Source organism: Oryx dammah, unplaced genomic scaffold, assembly GCF_014754425.2.
Source record: "Oryx dammah isolate SB20612 unplaced genomic scaffold, SCBI_Odam_1.1 HiC_scaffold_25, whole genome shotgun sequence".
Classification (NCBI taxonomy): Eukaryota; Metazoa; Chordata; class Mammalia; order Artiodactyla; family Bovidae; genus Oryx; species Oryx dammah.
The window spans coordinates 95,582,187-95,599,316 of record NW_024070209.1 but is presented as its reverse complement, the minus strand read 5'-3'; the positions used below and the strand labels follow the sequence as shown (position 1 = coordinate 95,599,316).

General features: G+C 37.7%; 1 protein-coding gene across 3 annotated transcripts in view; it reads right to left on the bottom strand.

Moving 5' to 3' along the window:
- Positions 1–17,130, bottom strand: part of PBX3 (PBX homeobox 3) — a 223,881-nt gene that overhangs the window by 26,365 nt on the left and 180,386 nt on the right. For all 3 annotated transcript variants that reach the window (XM_040225141.1, XM_040225143.1, XM_040225142.1), the window contains exons 4-5: positions 16,887–17,077; positions 10,632–10,767 (exon numbers count right to left, since the gene is read on the bottom strand). In XM_040225141.1, coding sequence (XP_040081075.1) covers positions 10,632–10,767; positions 16,887–17,077 — 327 coding nt within the window. The remainder of the gene's footprint in view (positions 1–10,631; positions 10,768–16,886; positions 17,078–17,130) is intronic.

The window sequence follows — 17,130 nt, the reverse complement described above, 5'->3', positions numbered from 1 at the left end:
ATTATACACAAGGAAATGAGGCACAGTAAGTTTAAATGACTTGCCCAAGGTCACAGAGTTTTAATTTGAGGGTACTTTCCTAATCCTCACTAAACCCCTCCTGGTACCATATTCATTGGCACCCATATGCACTGGTACATTCCCTCGGATAACTCTGGTATCCTGTCAACACAACTGTCTGTCTCCCTCAAGGAATTTGACATTTCTCAGCGAAAAGAACATTATCTTATTCACCTTTCTTTGCCACAGTGATCATAGTAGGCACTCAGTGCCTGCTGAGAGAATCACGAAAACAGTCCAAACTCCTGGTACGTACATTTGCATGGATCAAATTAACTTACTTATACTATGTAGCTTCTACTCTCAAAAATCCACACTTGTTTTAGAAAAATAACATGCTCTCCACATAAACTGACAGAAGAAGGAAGAGAAGCCAAAAGACAAGAACAAAGGAAGCACAAGAGCATCTCTGGAGAATCCCAGATTTCCTGGGTGAGGTTACCATTCAGAGCTGGTTCTGATCGGTCTTTGCCCTTCAGGCTACACTGTATTTCCTCTTTTCACTCTTCCCTATCTATATCTACTCTCACCCTACTCTGGGTGCCAAGAGGCTGACCTATATGCCTCAAGGCTTCTGGCCAAAGGAAGTCACTGGTAGGAGATGAGGAGAGACAAAAGTAAGGTCAGCGTTCCCCAGACTCTCTTGTTGTAATACTGCTTTTACTTAAGATCTGTTACTGGCCTTCTCCACACAGCTTCTAGGTCGTGGGTTCCTATAATCTTCCTTATCTCTTCAGGCCAAGGGGTAGTAAAAGAACCAAGCAGGACCAGCATTATCCTTTGTGGTTTCTCTATACTCTGCCCACACTTGTGTAAACAGTCACTTTACTAAGGTATCCTCAAATTATTCTAATTTGAGTGTGCCATCTGTTTTCTCCTGGGACCCTGACTGATACTTTGGCTTGTTGGTCTGACCACATAAGTGAAGCAGTGGAAAGGTGAGATGTAATGATGACGGACTGGAATGCTCAAAGGGAAAGGACAGACAAGGTGGTGAAAGGGACAAACACTGGAGGGACTGTGATTCTGGTTATGGCTTCTTCTTGATAGGAAAACTCAAAAAACACTACATCTAAGCTGGAAATCGTTTCTCTATCCTTAGTTGGGTGTCACATCAAACAAGTATTACAGACTCCCTTAAAGAAGATTCTCTAAGATGAATATAATACCTGACATCCCTGGAGCAAGCTTTAGGCACCAAGTTAATCATGGTGCTGATTGTTTGCAGAGAAGAACAATTAAAAATCAGTGGCTTCTCTGTTTTCTTGAAATTGTGCAGATATGCCTTATCTGTATTTGGAGTTACAACACCATCAAAGGTCTCATCTTTTTACAACCTGTTCCTTTATTCTTTGCACATTGTTTAATGACATCGCATCTCCACGAGGACAACAATCAATCAGAGACTTCACAGAACAGGGGGTTTGCAGCCTTCTTTTAAGACAGTGTGAAAGATCCACTTCAACAAAATAGCTGCCATTTTCCTTCAACTCATCTGTTCACCAACTGCATACTTAGAGTAGAAATCCACTTCTGCCTTCTCTCTACCGCCAAAATCACTGAAAAGGCTTTTATGGATAGCGGCAAAAGATACTGTAATTTGATAGTCATCTTTTTTTCCTGCTCTAATTATTATTTTAACGGGCTTCTTCTTATTTTAATAGATTTTTTTAATAAAGAAATCTTACTTACAAATTTTAATTAGCTTACTGAATATTCACTGCTTTGGAATAAGTAGTTTAATGAGTAAGGAGACCTCAGACTACTAACTAGCCTGGAGTCTCTAAGTAGCTTAGGGGGAAATGATGCAGCCCTAGTGATATAAGCCCAGCCTGTACCTCACAAACCAGGACTCTGAGCCGGGGCCCAAGGGAAAGAGGAATCACATTGCTTCTTGCAGGAAAAAAGTAAAAATCTGTTTTATTTCTTTTTATCAAGAACTTCTATGTAAGAACTTTCAGCTCTCCCACTCACCAAGACTTGTGACTCTTCTCAATTCATTTAACTTCTCTGAACATGCCTCCTCATCAGTAAAGGTTATGTAATTTTTTCCACACTAGACAGTTACAGAAATGGGTCTTCTGTACTGCTTTAAAAAGCTACGTTAGATATCTAAGTTGGATGAATGAATGAATGAACTTAATGCTGCAAATTAAGCACTCTATTATTTCAGGTTCTCATCTGCTAAAAAAGAAAATCAATCTTTTCTTTACAGTACACTTCAATTACAGTAGTAGTGAAGAATAAGTTAACATTTTTCATTCTAAAAACACCTGGCAAAGAAAGGAGGGCCTGAGTTATTTAAATTCAAAATTGGAATCAGGAGAACAATGGAGTTTTTTGTGACTTACTAACTTGAATAATCAAGGCAAGTTAGCTCTATTCCAAAAAGTAAAAGCATATTAATATCTGCCCCACTGATTAGGAATATATGACAATTTTAACTATGATTCTCGGCACTCATGAAATTTCTTTCTTTGTGAACTTTCAGGGTGTTATGTAAAAGGAGAACTCCAGCTTACTAAATCACACTGTGCTATGCTGTATTCAGTCATGTCCCACTCTTTGCGATCCCATGGACTGTAGCCCACCAGGCTCTTCTGTCCATGGAATTTCCCAGGCAAGAATACTGGAGAGGGTGGCCATTCCCTTCTCCAGGGGGTCTTCCTGACCAAGGGAAAAAACCTGGGTCTCCTGTATTGCAGGCAGATTCTTTACCATCTGAGCTGTCTATAATACAAATTAATTTAATATGATCCAAACCAAACTCCTGATCTTACGCCAGGACCTATTCCTTCCAAATCCTTAACCCAACACACTTAATGACAACTTCACACTTCCACTGCTCAGGCCAAAAATATTAAAGTCACCCTATCAGTAAACCCTCAGCTGTACCTTCTCAATTACCTGGAATGCAGCCATCTCTCAGCCTCTACTACTATCATCCTGGTCCAAGCCACCGTCATCTTCTGCCTGGATTATTGCAGTGGCATCTTAACTAGCATCTCTGCTTCCCCTTGCCTCCCATCATCTAATGTCAATACAGCACCCATGGTGACCCTGTTAAAACTTAAGTCAGATCATGTCACTCCTCAGTATTCTATCTCACTTTGAGTAGAAGGCCAAGTCATTACCATGGTCTCTAAGGCCCCTGTATCATTTGGACCTCACAGTCTCTTTGACTTCATTTCCTACCACTTTCCCCACTTGCTCAGGCTACTTTTACCACAGAGCCTTTGCACTTACTGTCCTTTCTGCCTGGAATGTTCTTCACCAATTAGCCACATGGCTTGGTCATTCATCACCTTTAATTTTTACCAAAAGCTATTTTCTCAGGAGGAGTTTTCCTTACCACTCTATTGAAAATTACAGCCTTTACCTTCCTATTCTCCTTCCTTCCTTTTGTTCCATAATGCCTATCCTTTTCTAACTTATAATTTCATTTACTTACTTTACCTGTTTGTATCCTACCAGGAAAATCCAAGTTCCATAGGGGCAGATTTGTTGCTGTTATAAAAGTAACCTTTTAGTCAATTTAAAAATATATACACAAAAATAGGGGCACACATTATAAGTACAGTGCTTGGTAAATTTCCATAAAGTAAATACACCCATGGAACCATCATTTAGATTGAAAAACACTCCCCTTTCCAATTCTAATTTCTAACACTAAGATTAATTTTGCTTGCTTTTGAACTCTGTAATAAACTATACATTAAGTGCCTGACTTCTTTCAATCAGCATTATGTAATTACATATAGTTTAGTTCATTCATTCTCATTGTTACATAATATCCCAAATATATACAAATATATCACTTTTATTTATCCATTTTCCTACTGAAGGATCTTTCTGTTGTTTCTAGTTTGGCTATTATACTGTTGATAAGGATATTCATATTTATATATATCGTTCAGTGACATGTGTACACAATTCTATCAGGTAGGGCAGGGGGTTCAGCCTGTAAAGTTCACAGATGTCTCTTCCATCCATAGCAAAGTATCTGACACATAATAGGTGTTATAATACATTTTATTTGCTTTTGGGTGGTTTTTTTTGGCCACACTGAACAGAATGCAGAATCTTAGTTCCCTGAACATGGATCGAACTTACGCCTCCTGCAGTGGAAGCACAGAGTCTTAACCACTGGACTGACAGCAAAGTCCCAACAAGAAAATTTTTGTTAACAAATGAATGGAAATATTATTTTAAGAATTCTGCTATTTAGATTTAATAATTCACATATGACTTCCTAGGCTTATATGTGTAGGTTTATAATGCAAAAAAATTAAATTAACCTCTACAAATCTATCACAACTTAATAAATATACTACCACAATGACAAACCCAGACAGCATATTAAAAAGCAGAGACATTATTTTGCCAACAAAGGTCTGTCTAATCAAAGCTATGGTTTTCCCAGTAGTCATGTATGGATGTGAGAGCTGGACCATAAAGAAAGCTGAGCGTGGAAGAATTGATGCCTTTGAATTGTGGTGTTGGAGAAGACTCTTGAGAGTTCCTTAGACTGTAGGGAGAGCAAACCAGTCAATCCTAAAGTAAATCAGTCCTGAATATTCATTGGAAGGACTGATGCTGAAGCTGAAACTCCAGTATTGGCCACCTGATGTGAAGAAGTGACTCATTTGAAAAGACCCTGATGCTGGGAAAGATTGAATGCAAGGGGAGAAGAGGATGACAGAAGATGAGACAGTTGAATGGCATCACCAACTCGATGGACATGAGTTTGAGCAAGCTCCGGGAGTTGGTGATGGACAGGGAAGCCTGGCATGCTGCAGTCCATGGGGCTGCAAAGAGTAGGACACGACTGAGTGACTGAACTGAACTGAACCAACAATACCACTATAACTCTTTAAATATTTCTTTCCAATCCCATTCTAATTAATAACATTTTTTTATCATTTCATTTCTTCCTTTATATTTAACCATGCACCCCCTAAATAATATGCTGTTTATTTGGTTTTTAACTTTATAAAAATATCATATTATATATAGTCTGCAATTCTCATTTTCACTTTAATATTAGAATTCACACAAATTAATGTGTATAGTGTATTGCTATAAATCATTCTTTTTTATACCTATACAGTAATCCATTGTAGGATTATATCACAGTGGGTATATCTGCTTCTTCAGTCCATGAAAAATTGGCTTATTTCAATTTTTTTGTCATTTCAATGTTACTATGAATGGTTCCACAAGTCTCCTAATATACACAACAAGGTTTTCCAGGGCAATTTCACATAAAGGGGAAATTATGGATTGAATGATATGTGTATATTCAAAGGTATAAGACAATGCCAAGTTTTCCAAAGTGGCTATACCAATTTATATTTCTACCAATGATGTTTAAGGGTTCCTGCTGCCATATATATGTACCAACCAATGTGCAGGACTCTATATAGTCAGTGTTAGGATTTTTTTTTGCCAACCCACTAAGTATAAATGTTACTTTAATGCAGTTTTGAAATCATGGATTCCTGATAACTATCTTCTATGAAATCCTTGTGTTTTTTGCCTATTTTTCACTAGGACATCTTTTTCTTATTAACTTATAGGAGTTCTATATATTTTGAATTTTAATCCTCTTGCTTATACACTTACAAATATCTTCTTACAGTTTGTGGACTGTCTTCACATTTTAAAAAGGCTTTATCTGAAATAATTTCAAACTTGTAAAGGAAGTTGCAAGAATAAAAATTGTAAAGAATATGTATGCATCCCCTTGACCCAGATTCATCTGTTATTAACATTTTACCCTACTTTAATATATTTGTACCTGTTCATATACATAAATATGAAGGACAAACTTCAGGAGATGGTGAGGGATAGGGAGGCATGGTGTGCTGCTGTCCATGGGGTCACAAGGAGTCAGACATGACTGAGAGACTGAACAATACAATACAATATACATACATACACACACATATATGCATATATGTGTGTGTGTGTGTGTGTATAAACACACATTTTTTTCCCTGAACCATGAGAGTAAATTATTGAATATATACACCATGGCCCCTTACCCCTAAGTGAGTCACTGTGTATTTCTTAAGACTAGAGATGTTCTCTTGTATAACCACAGTACAATTACAACAGACTGGTTCCAAATAGGAAAAGGAGTATGTCAAGGCTGTATATGGTCACCCTGCTTATTTAACTTATATGCAGAGTACATCATGAGAAACGCTGGGTTAGAGGAAGCACAAGCTGGAATCAAGAATGCCAGGAGAAATATCAATCACCTCAGATATGCAGATGACACCACCCTTATGGCATAAAAAGCCTCTTGATGAAAGTGAAAGAGGAGAGTAAAAAAGTTGGCTTAAAGCTCAACATTCAGAAAATGAAGATCATGGCATCTGGTCCCATCACTTCATGGGAAATAGATGGGGAAACAGTGGAAACAGTTTCAGACTTTATATTTTGGGGCTCCAAAATCACTGCAGATGGTGAGTGCAGCCATGAAATTAAAAGACGCTTACTCCTTGGAAGGAAAGTTATGACCAACCTAGATAGCATATTCAAAAGCAGAGACATTACTTTGTCCACAAAGGTCTGTCTAGTCAAGGTTATGGTTTTTCCAGTGGTCATGTATGGATGTGAGAATTGGACTGTGAAGAAGGCTGAGCGCCAAAGAATTGATGCTTTTGAACTGTGGTGTTGGAGAAGACTCTTGAGAGTCTCTTGGACTATAAGGAGATCCAACCAGTCCATCCTTAAGGAGATCAGTCCTGGGATTTCTTTGGAAGGAATGATGCTAAAGCTGAAACTCCAGTACTTTGGCCACCTCATGAGAAGAGTTGACTCATTGGAAAAGACTCTGATGCTGGGAGGGACTGGGGGCAGGAGGAAAAGGGGACGACAGAGTATGAGATGGCTGGATGGCATCACCGACTCGATGGATGTGAGTTTGAGTGAACTCCAGGAGTTGGCGATGGACAAGGAGGCCTGGCGTACTGCAATTCATGGGGTCGTGAGGAGTTGGACACGACTAAGTGACTGAACTGAACTGAAAATAATTTGTAGATAATTATAAATAATATATAATATTTATAAATAATTCCTTTATGGTATTTTCCCCTCCAGTAGAGGATCCAGTCTAGGGTCAAACATTGCATTTACATGTGATGTCTCTTTAGTCTCTCTTAATCTAGAATATTTCCATGGTCTGTCTTTAATATTTTTAAAGAATACTACTCCTTCCTCACTTTTTTCCCAACTAGAACATTCCTCATTATGGGTTTGGCTGATGTTTTGATGTTTTCTAGTGATTAGATTCAGGTTACATTCCAGGGCAAAATACTATATAAATCTCCATTAGTCCCTCTTTGATAATGTTGATTCTAATCACCTGGTCAAGGTTTTATTCCATTTTCCCACTCTATAATGGCCTTTCTAAAAATATCCCTTGTAACTAAAAAAGGCCTATGGAGAGGAGAGATACTTTAATACCATATTCTTCATACAAATATCCTCCTAGATTTAATGTCTGTTGGTAATTTTGCCTGATATAATCTTTACTAAAATGGTTGTATCTTGTTGATGTTTCACAATCTTTATTAAGTGCTTTGATAAACATCCTACCACTGGATTTATCAACCTTTTCCCTTGTTGCTTACACATTTTATCTTTTTAAAGACTATTCTCAAAGTACTAAAGATATTTCCTTACATTTTCTTCTGAGAATTCCTTTCTTATTCCTAATTATTAAGTATTTTAAGCAGTATTTTAAGTATTTCAAGCAATAAAGAATAAACCAATTTCATACACTTTAAATCTAGCAAAAAAATATTGCTATAGTTGCCAATTTTCAGTGGGTTTCAATATTTTAAAGTTAGCTTTGTATATTAACCGCTTCTGGATTCTAACTTTAATTGTACTTTAGTATGATGCATATTTAAAACACTGTTATTTCTCTTTAGAAATTAGTTCACCTGTCAGGTCTGGAATATTCTCTGCTTTCACAGGGAAATTAAACAACTTAAAAGGATACTAATTAAAAAGGCTAGCAACTGGACTTTCCAGGCAGTCCAGTGGTTAAGACTCTGCTTCCAATGCAAGGGGCACAGGTTCAATTCCTGGTTGGGCAACTAAGACCCTGCATGCCACACAAGTGAGGGGAGGAGGAGAAAGGCTAGCAACTTATGTCTTTAATAGTGACAATAACACTGTTTCCATGTCAGAGATGTGGGGAAAAGGGAATAGTGGAGGGGAAATAACACTTTTAAGCGTGAAAAAGTAAAAAGGAGAGGAAATTGTCACAATTTACACTGAATCTTACACTGATTGTTGAAATTCTCCATTTGAAAGGCTGATTGGGGAGAAAAAAGGTCATAAAGTCTGCTTTTTTTTTTTTTTTTTAAAGTCTGCTTTTTGGACAAAGAAATATATCTATATTATTTCTAATTGATGCAATTACTAAAAAATTCCCAAAACTTAAGCTATTTTTCTATGAAAAATCAACAGAATGAATATAGTAGTGAATGATTTTTTTTTTTTTAGAAACAATAAAAGGTAAATGGGATCCTAACCTATTTTAGGGGAGAAGGCGATGGCACCCCACTCCAGTACTCTTGGCTGGAGAATCCCATGGATTGAGGAGGCTGGTGGGCTACTGTCCATGGAGTTGCGAAGAGTCAGACACAACTGAGCAACTTCACTTTCACTTTTCACTTTCACGCATTGGAGAAAGACATGGCAACTCACTCCAGTGTTCTTGCCTGGAGAATCCCAGGGACGGCGGAGCCTGGTAGGCTGCCGTCTATGGGGTCGCACAGAGTCAGACACGACTAAAGTGACTTAGCAGCAGCAGCAACAGCCTATTTTAGAAGTACAGCAAAACTTCCCTAGTTCAGAATAGTCAGAAAGAAACTTTTCTTACTCGTTACACAAGCATGTGTTAACAAATCCTACATAACATACACAAGAAGCAAGTACAACCAGTGAAAAACCAGGATTATACTGATTTTCGAAAAAATGTATATAATGTGTTAAACTCCAGTGGTGAATATGTTATAGAAATAAAAAAGAAAGCAAGAAAGGGAGTAGAAGCATGAAACATCTTAATTTGAACTGGACCCACAAACATCTGAATTCTAAGTCAGAGAGAGCTATTGGGATTAGCAGGTGTAAACTATTATGAATAGGGTGAATAAACAGCAAGGTACTACTGTACAACACAGGGATCTATATATAGTCAACATCCTGTGATAAATCATAATGGAAAAGAATACTAAAAAAGGAATGCCTTGTCACTTTGTTGTACAGTAGAGATTGGCACAACACTATAAATCAACCCTACTTCAATAAAAATAAAAACACCAATATGAAACTTTCATTAGAATGTGAAAGTTTAGAATCATGACCTTCAGATCTATATGAATATTTATTTAGAGGCTACATTAAAATTTGTGTCACATGACTTCTAGGCACCATTGAAATTTCTGTCATGAGTGAGCTTTTCTGTGTCACTGCAAGAATTGGTTGTTGACTACTGCATTTGCTTGCTATAAAGAAATCTTATTGAAGTTATAATCTATAAACAATAATATGAGGACTTAAAGTAAAATTATATTTTAGTGCTAATGCCAATAGAATATACTTATTTTTTAAGGAGGTACAGTTACTTGTTATTTATTTGTCTCTAACCCTCAGTCTAAAAAGCAAGTCTGGGATTTCCCTGGTGGGTCCAGTGGTTAACAATCTGCCTTCCACTGCAGGGGAAGTGGGTTCAATCCCTGGTTGGGGAACTAAGATCCCACATGCTAGTGGAGCAATGGGGCCCATGTGCCGCAACTATTGAGCTAATGCCACAACTGGAGAGTTCATGTGTCACAAGCAAAGTTCCTTCATGATGTAATGAAGATCCCACTTGCTGCAACTAACACCTGACGCAGCCAAATACATTAAAAATAAAACAAGTCCATCTGCCTAAAATTAAGTGTATTTGTGTTAGAAGATGAAAGCTAACTTCCAGGGCACGATTTATTACAAATAGACATTTTTTAAAATAACAACAACAAAAGCAGGGATAGGCATGAATTTAATTCTTCTATTTCATGGATAACAAAAAAGCAAAGAAATCTTTGAAACCCAAATATCATAGCACGGTTATCAAGAAAGGACTTGGAGAACTCCTCAAAACTTTCATCACAGAGCTATATGAAACTTCTTTTTGACAACAAACACGTTGGTTTCTCACTGGTAGAAGATTAGACTGGTCATCTAAATCGGGAAAGCAAAACTCCATGCTGTTTACCGAAGTCATGTGAGTGTAAACCACATCTCTCCCCGAAGTATGTTTCTGTTCTTTCTAGAGATGTACGCTAGGGAAGCGGGGATCATTTTGATTCTTTGACATTTAAGGTGAAAAGAAATTATCTAAGCTTTAAAAGCTTGCATAAAAATGTGGAAATATCTATGTTTTCCTTATATGTTCTTTGGTGATGAAACATTTGGATATGAAATTTGAAGAAAACACCCTGAGGAGAAGAGCAGGGTGCCTACGGCCATCGGAGGAACACGGCGCACCTGCGGCCCCCTCTCACCTGGGACACTGTGATGCTGCACTTCTTGGCCAGCTCCTCTTTGGCTTCTTCACTGGGGTAGGGGTTGCTGAGGTGCGAGTAAAAATATTCGTTCAGGATTTCTGTGGCCTGTTTACTGAAGTTACGCCTTTTTCGTCTATGAAGGAACCAAAAAGAGCACAGTGGTTATAATCCACATTAACCAAAGAGGGATATATTACTTAGGATCATACCAAAAAAAAGTTAGATTTCTATTTTTTAACATTCTCAGGGTCTCATGTATCATCATGATATTGTAAATTATACTCTTGGCATTCTCCAGAGAACTATCCAATTCACATTAAGATGTAGGATAACTAAGAAAAACTCTAGAATGTGAAGCACAATTCACGTCACTATTTAATTTATTCAACAAATACTTATTAAGGATCTAATGTGTTCTAGATATTCAATAAGGATACAGTTGGAACAAAACAGATAAGGGCTACAAGGGAAGTTTATAGGAGATTAGAGAGTTAGGAAAAGAAAGACATTAGATAAGCACCACAGAAATAAATATTTATAAATTATGGTGATCATGTCAAGCACCATGAAGAAAAAGTATAAGGTATAATGAAAGTGTCTAAGAAGGAAACCTAACAGAGATTATGAAGTTGGGAAGGGTGTCCTTGAAGGAGTGACATTTAATCTGAGACCTGGACAGTGTGTATGAGTTAGTCAGACAAAGAGTAGAAGGAAGAGAAATAAGCAGAGGTAATGGTCTTCAAACAGGAAAAAAGCTTGGCCAGTCTAAAGGGCTAGAGGAGGCTGGAGCACAGTAAAAAATCAGGAAATACATGAGATGAGTCTGGAAGGATGGACAGGGGCCAGATTACACAGGCTTAGTGGACCCTCTATGGATTTTTGAATTTTATTTTACATGCAATAGGAAGCTATTAAAGGTTTTAAGTTTTACATTTTAAAAAGATCACTGTGACTACTGAGAATAGCTGGAGGAGGGCATGAAAGGAAATGTAGAGATATTTAAAGAGACAACAGCAATGGTCAAATTAAAGAGATGATTGTAACCTGGCAACAGGGTAAGAGTAATAGAAATAAAAAGATTCAAGCTCTGTTTGAAAAGTAAAAGCAATAGGACTTAATAATAAATTGGATGGGGGGAACAAGTGGGGGAATACAGAGAAGGAAGGTAAGGGGAAAAAAATACATCAAGGATTTCTGGATTTTTCTTCTTAAGTAACTGCCTGGTCCCAGGTATGATTTACTCACCAGGGAAAAACTAAGGGAGGACAAGTTCTTTATTTTTATTGGGAGGGGGTGGCAGAATGTCAGAAGATCAAGTATTTGCTGACAAGGTATTTCAAATAGCAAAAATGTCATTTATATTTGGGTCTTATTATTAAGATTTTAAAGAATTCCAGTGTGAAAATTAGCCTCTTTCAGATTTCACTTTAAATTAAATTCTCCAGTAACTAGAAAACACTTTCCCCAAATAATTTTCCTAATATTGTCTTACAAATAATCTTAATGATCTTAATTGTGATAGCATATACTCCGGAAAGACAGTATCAGTAGGCAGTTATAAGTGTGCATACCCTACAAGATTCTTCTAGTTAAAATGATGTCACTAACATGGCAGGTTAAGTATGTGATCTCTGTTTCAACATTAAGGGAGAGTCAAGGGAGCAAGAAATCTAGGTCTGATCAAAACATCTCAAGTTATGAGACCTGAAATTTCTTAATTTCAATAATTTTTTGGAAGGTTAAACCACTGTATCCTGAGGGATGAAGAAGAGAGTCAAAATCTATTTGGGGATTAAAATCAACAGGCTTTGATGATGAGCTGGATGGGGGAGGCGGTGAGGGAAGACACAGGTGAAAAGAAACGTACACCAAGAAGAGCAATCAGCATTTTTATAGAAGTCATGCATTGTTGACAAGGAAAACTAAGCCCTTTCCTGGGGCTTTCAAGAGGCACAGTCTGGTGAGTGGGTGAGTGGGAGTGTAGGGTAGAAAAGGTCTAGAATAGATACTTAAACTGTCAAACCTACAAGCAATTACCTGGCCCACTGGTAATGCTTGTTGAGACAGCATAGTAATGACCTGCTTGTAAAGGTTTTTGGCTGCCTATGAAAACTTGGAAGATCAGTCACACCAGGCTGACATTCTCAGGAGGCAGCCAGCTAAGTGGTGGCTGTCCCCTCAGATGTGTACCCATTTCTCTAATCCTCACTGCTCCTCATCCAGCCACTCCACTCAATTCCATTACATGTAAATATGTGAGCTTGTGATTCAGTGTAAAACATGGAATCCAGCAGCAAGACCGGGTAAAGTGGAGTGAATCACACAAGGGCATTTCTTTGGGAAATGAAGACTTATGAAAGGAGGAATGAGCAGAAACGTATTGGGAGAGTAAAAATAAGTTTGGCTCGTTCATTGACATTGCCTAGGAGTGGCTGGTTTTAGAAAACAGGAAAAAACCTCAGAGAACAAATTTATGGGCAGAATAGAATAACTCACCCCAGACGGTCTGGCTGCATCCAAACTATAGCCCTTCTACTAGAAGAGTAGAGGGACTGACACAAATTTATTCCTAACTGTTCTACACCGGTACATGCGTCGGCTTGTCCAATTACCAAGAAAATGTGAGTATGGCTTTACAAAAAGCCAGGGTGAGCAAGGGGATCATATATCTGAATGAGCATGTTTGCCTGGAGCAGAAAAACCTTGCCTTCTCAGTGCAGAGGGCTTGCTGAGAGGCACTACAAGAATAGATGGAAGTAAAGCTCAGTATTTGCATTCACTCGAAGGCGTAAGAGAGAACTCGGTCTTATACTTCATTTATTTTTTAGAAAAACATTCTTTAGAAAATTCCCATTAAGCATTTCCCCTAAGTTTCGTTCCCCTAGGCTTCACCACTCTCTAAATGGCTGTGCCTCAGGCCAGTGTGCAGTGATGCCTCTGTCCCGGGTCTGTGTCCCATAGGCCTTACAACATTCCTAACGGCAATCTCTGTGGGAAAAGGGACTCCGCTTCAAGCTCTGCCACGGCCTCACCCTGGCTCTGCTCACTCTGGCTTGTTAACTTCCTTTCTCTTCTTGGAAGAAGTATAAATCATTTAGGTGTATACATTATGAATGCAGTTATGTGAAGAAAAAAAAAAGCATGCATGTTGACAAGAATGGGAAACTATCTGTAGAAATAAGAACAGCAGCTATGTTAGGAAAGATTTCTTTCTGAAGAGAGTACTTAAGAAATTTTTTTTATTTTTAATTATAGGATAATTACTTTATAATATTGTATTGGTTTCTGCTGTACATCAACATGAATCAGCTATAGGTGCCTATATACGTCTCCTTCCTCTGAAGAAAGTACTTTTAAAAATCTTTGTTACATAATACTTTTCATTAAAATGCTCAATGTTTACAATTTAAGAATGGTTTTGGTTTTCTAATGCTACTTCCTTAACGCTTTGAGCTATTATAAGTAGTAAGTGGAATTATTCATTCATCTGGTTAGTCAATAAATAATTTTTTGCAGTTTTACACTATAAGACACTGGAATTGTGGGGAATGGACATATATAAGACTTGGCCATTGCTGTCAGTAACAACATAACTTACTCGGGAAGAAATGATCCTGAAAAGCTACAGTAAAGGCAGTCTGAATGAAGTTTGGTCTGGAGAACGGTATCAACTCAGTATCAGTGTTCATGAGAAGGCATGGACCAGTGGAAGGATTAAAGTGGGCTTCCTAAAAGGGACCATTTAGGCCAGGCCTGGAAGGATGAGCAAGATCTCACTAAATCAACAAACATGAGCATTGCCTTAATTCCAGGCTCCATGCTAGACACCCTCACAGACGACAGTTCATTACCGGTGACCAAGTTGGGGAAATGGTTGGAGAGAATATGACTTGCTGTGGAAGGCTGGGGATAGGAGTTGAGGGGTGGTAGCAGAAGAGGTGGTTAGGCAGAGGAAAAGAAAGAATTCTAGCCAGAGGAAATGGCTGAGACCAAGAGGAAAGAACAATTTAGTGATATATTAAGAGCACTAAAAACGTTCACATTTTGATCTAATAATTCCATTTCTGAGAATTAATCCTTAGGAAATAATTCTAAAGATCACAAAGGTTGAAAGCATAAAGATTTTTACTGAAAGACTAATTGCAATAAAAATCTATCTAAAACAGTACCTTCTCTCCATCATCTTCTCTCCCTTTACCTTGCTTTTCTTTTTCCTCATAGCATTTACCATTCTATCATATTTCACTACATTACTGAGCAAAATACTATAGCATATTTGTTTACTTGTTTATTGCTTATTTCCCCAGGTAGAATGTAAACTCAACTGGGGCAAGTAAGTTAACCAATCTTGTTTATCTTTATATATCCTCAGTACAAATAAATATTTATAGAAGGAAAGAAGAAAGGAAGTAGAAGGAAGAGGTTATCATGGAAATTAACAGGAACAACTTAAATGCTCAAAAATGAAAAAAAGTCTAAGTTAATTATTTATCATATATCCATCTGGTAGACTTCAACAATTAACATTTAAAATAGTTTATATTATATGAAAAATGTTTACCTATTCATGGTAAGTTTTTTAAAAAGCCAACAAAATTATGCATATTGTACCATCACAAGAACATGAGACTAAAAAAGTACCACAAACCAGAAAGGAATATATTAAAACATTTACAGTGACTTTTTTCCCCATTGGGCAGTTAAAAAAGTGCCTGTCTTTAATCACTCGTCCTTCTAGTCTACGTGTTTTCCAAATTTTTCATAGTGAGCTTGGTATTTGTTAAATGGGAAAAATAAGAAATGAAACTTAAATCGTAACAACAACAAAAAAGTAATCTGGGCCGTGACAGGTCACATAAGGCCTCAAATGCCAGGTTAAGTTGTGTGCATGTGTTATCCAACTGTGAAAAGCTACTGTGGTTTTCACGTAAAGCAATGAGTCCATCATGAAAGGGCTATGGAGGATGAGCGGAAGCAAAGTACAGTGGGATGGTACTGTGCTAGCCCAGGGACAAAAGGATGAACATGAACTGAGCAGTTCAAGTTTGGGTGGAAAAAAAGAGCTAATACAAGAAATGCTGAAAACAAAGCACTGGTGAGTTCCAGTGACTAACTCAGTATAGAAGAAGGAACCAAAGATGGTAGAACAGGAGCATAATCAGGTAGCATCTTTCCTATCTGGCTCCAGGGAAGAGCTCTGGCATGAAGACTGTTCCTCACATCTTATTTTCCAGTTGAGATGCTAATTTAGCTATTTTCTTTAATACTGTGAAATTTGGACAATATTTATCACCTCTGTGAGATTCCAAGGGAGAGAAAGCAAAATAAAATAGAAACCCCTTTACAATGTTGAAGACTGACTGCAAGCTTTAGCAATGCCCAGGAGGCTTTCCTGTAGAGGCAGCATAGAGTAGGAACTTGACAGTTCCTCTGTTATGTCACCCAGTAGGTCTAACACATCATATGCAATTTATTACCTAACTCCTGTGAAAACTGGTGAAAGCTTCAGATAAAAGAGAAATATGTATCCCTACAGGAGAAACTCAGAAGCTTTCCTCTAGATTTGGAAAAACAGAGTTTGGGGTTTTGTGGTAACTAAAATACCACTTCCTCCTTAGAAATATCTGTATCTTGAAGGATTTTCTTCTAATATGCACAAGCAACGTAATATTAAGAAATTCTTAGAAAACAAACCTGCATTAAAACAAAGTTACATACTGAATGTTATCCTTAAAAATACTTTTTAGCATCAGAATTAAAAGGCTACATATTACTAAGTCATTATTAGCAGCACTAACACTATTTGTTTCCTGAGACACCAGAAGGTGAAGTGTTAGTCGTGTTCTACTCTTTGTGACCCCATGGACTGTAGCCTGCCAGGTTCCTCTGTCCATGGAATTCTCCAGGCAAGAATACTGGAGTGTGTAGCCATTCTTTTCTCCAGGGGATCTTCCCAATCCAGGGATTGAGCCCAGGTCTCCTGCATTGCAAGTAGACTCTTTATCATCTGAGGGAAGTCCAAATTGAGTCACCAAATTGGCAGCTAATAGCACTACCACCTCCAGACGAGAAGAAGCTTGACACTGCAGGCACCATGAGGTGAATTACCTATCCATTGTAGAGAAGGGCTCTCATAGCCAAATTAAAGAAGAATCTAAGACCAACTGGCCAGAATTACATAAAATAATATACAAAGAGTGAAAAGGAAAAAAAAAAAAAAGAGCCATGCAATGGATTTGTGGCCTCACATACCTGGCATCAAGGAACCTTGATCTTAAAATCATAACTGCTTCACAAGTACTTTGTTTGAGCTGCATCTGAATGGAACTAAATTTTCGATGAATGATGCCCACCATTCTTTCAATCTCTTTTGGGGAAATGGGACGTGTTCTACTCTGTTCTCGGAGAAGGTTCATCACGTGTGTAGTGAATTCATTACATGCCTGTAAGGGGAAAAAAAAAAATCACTCCTTAGGAATCTGGTATTTTTTATTAT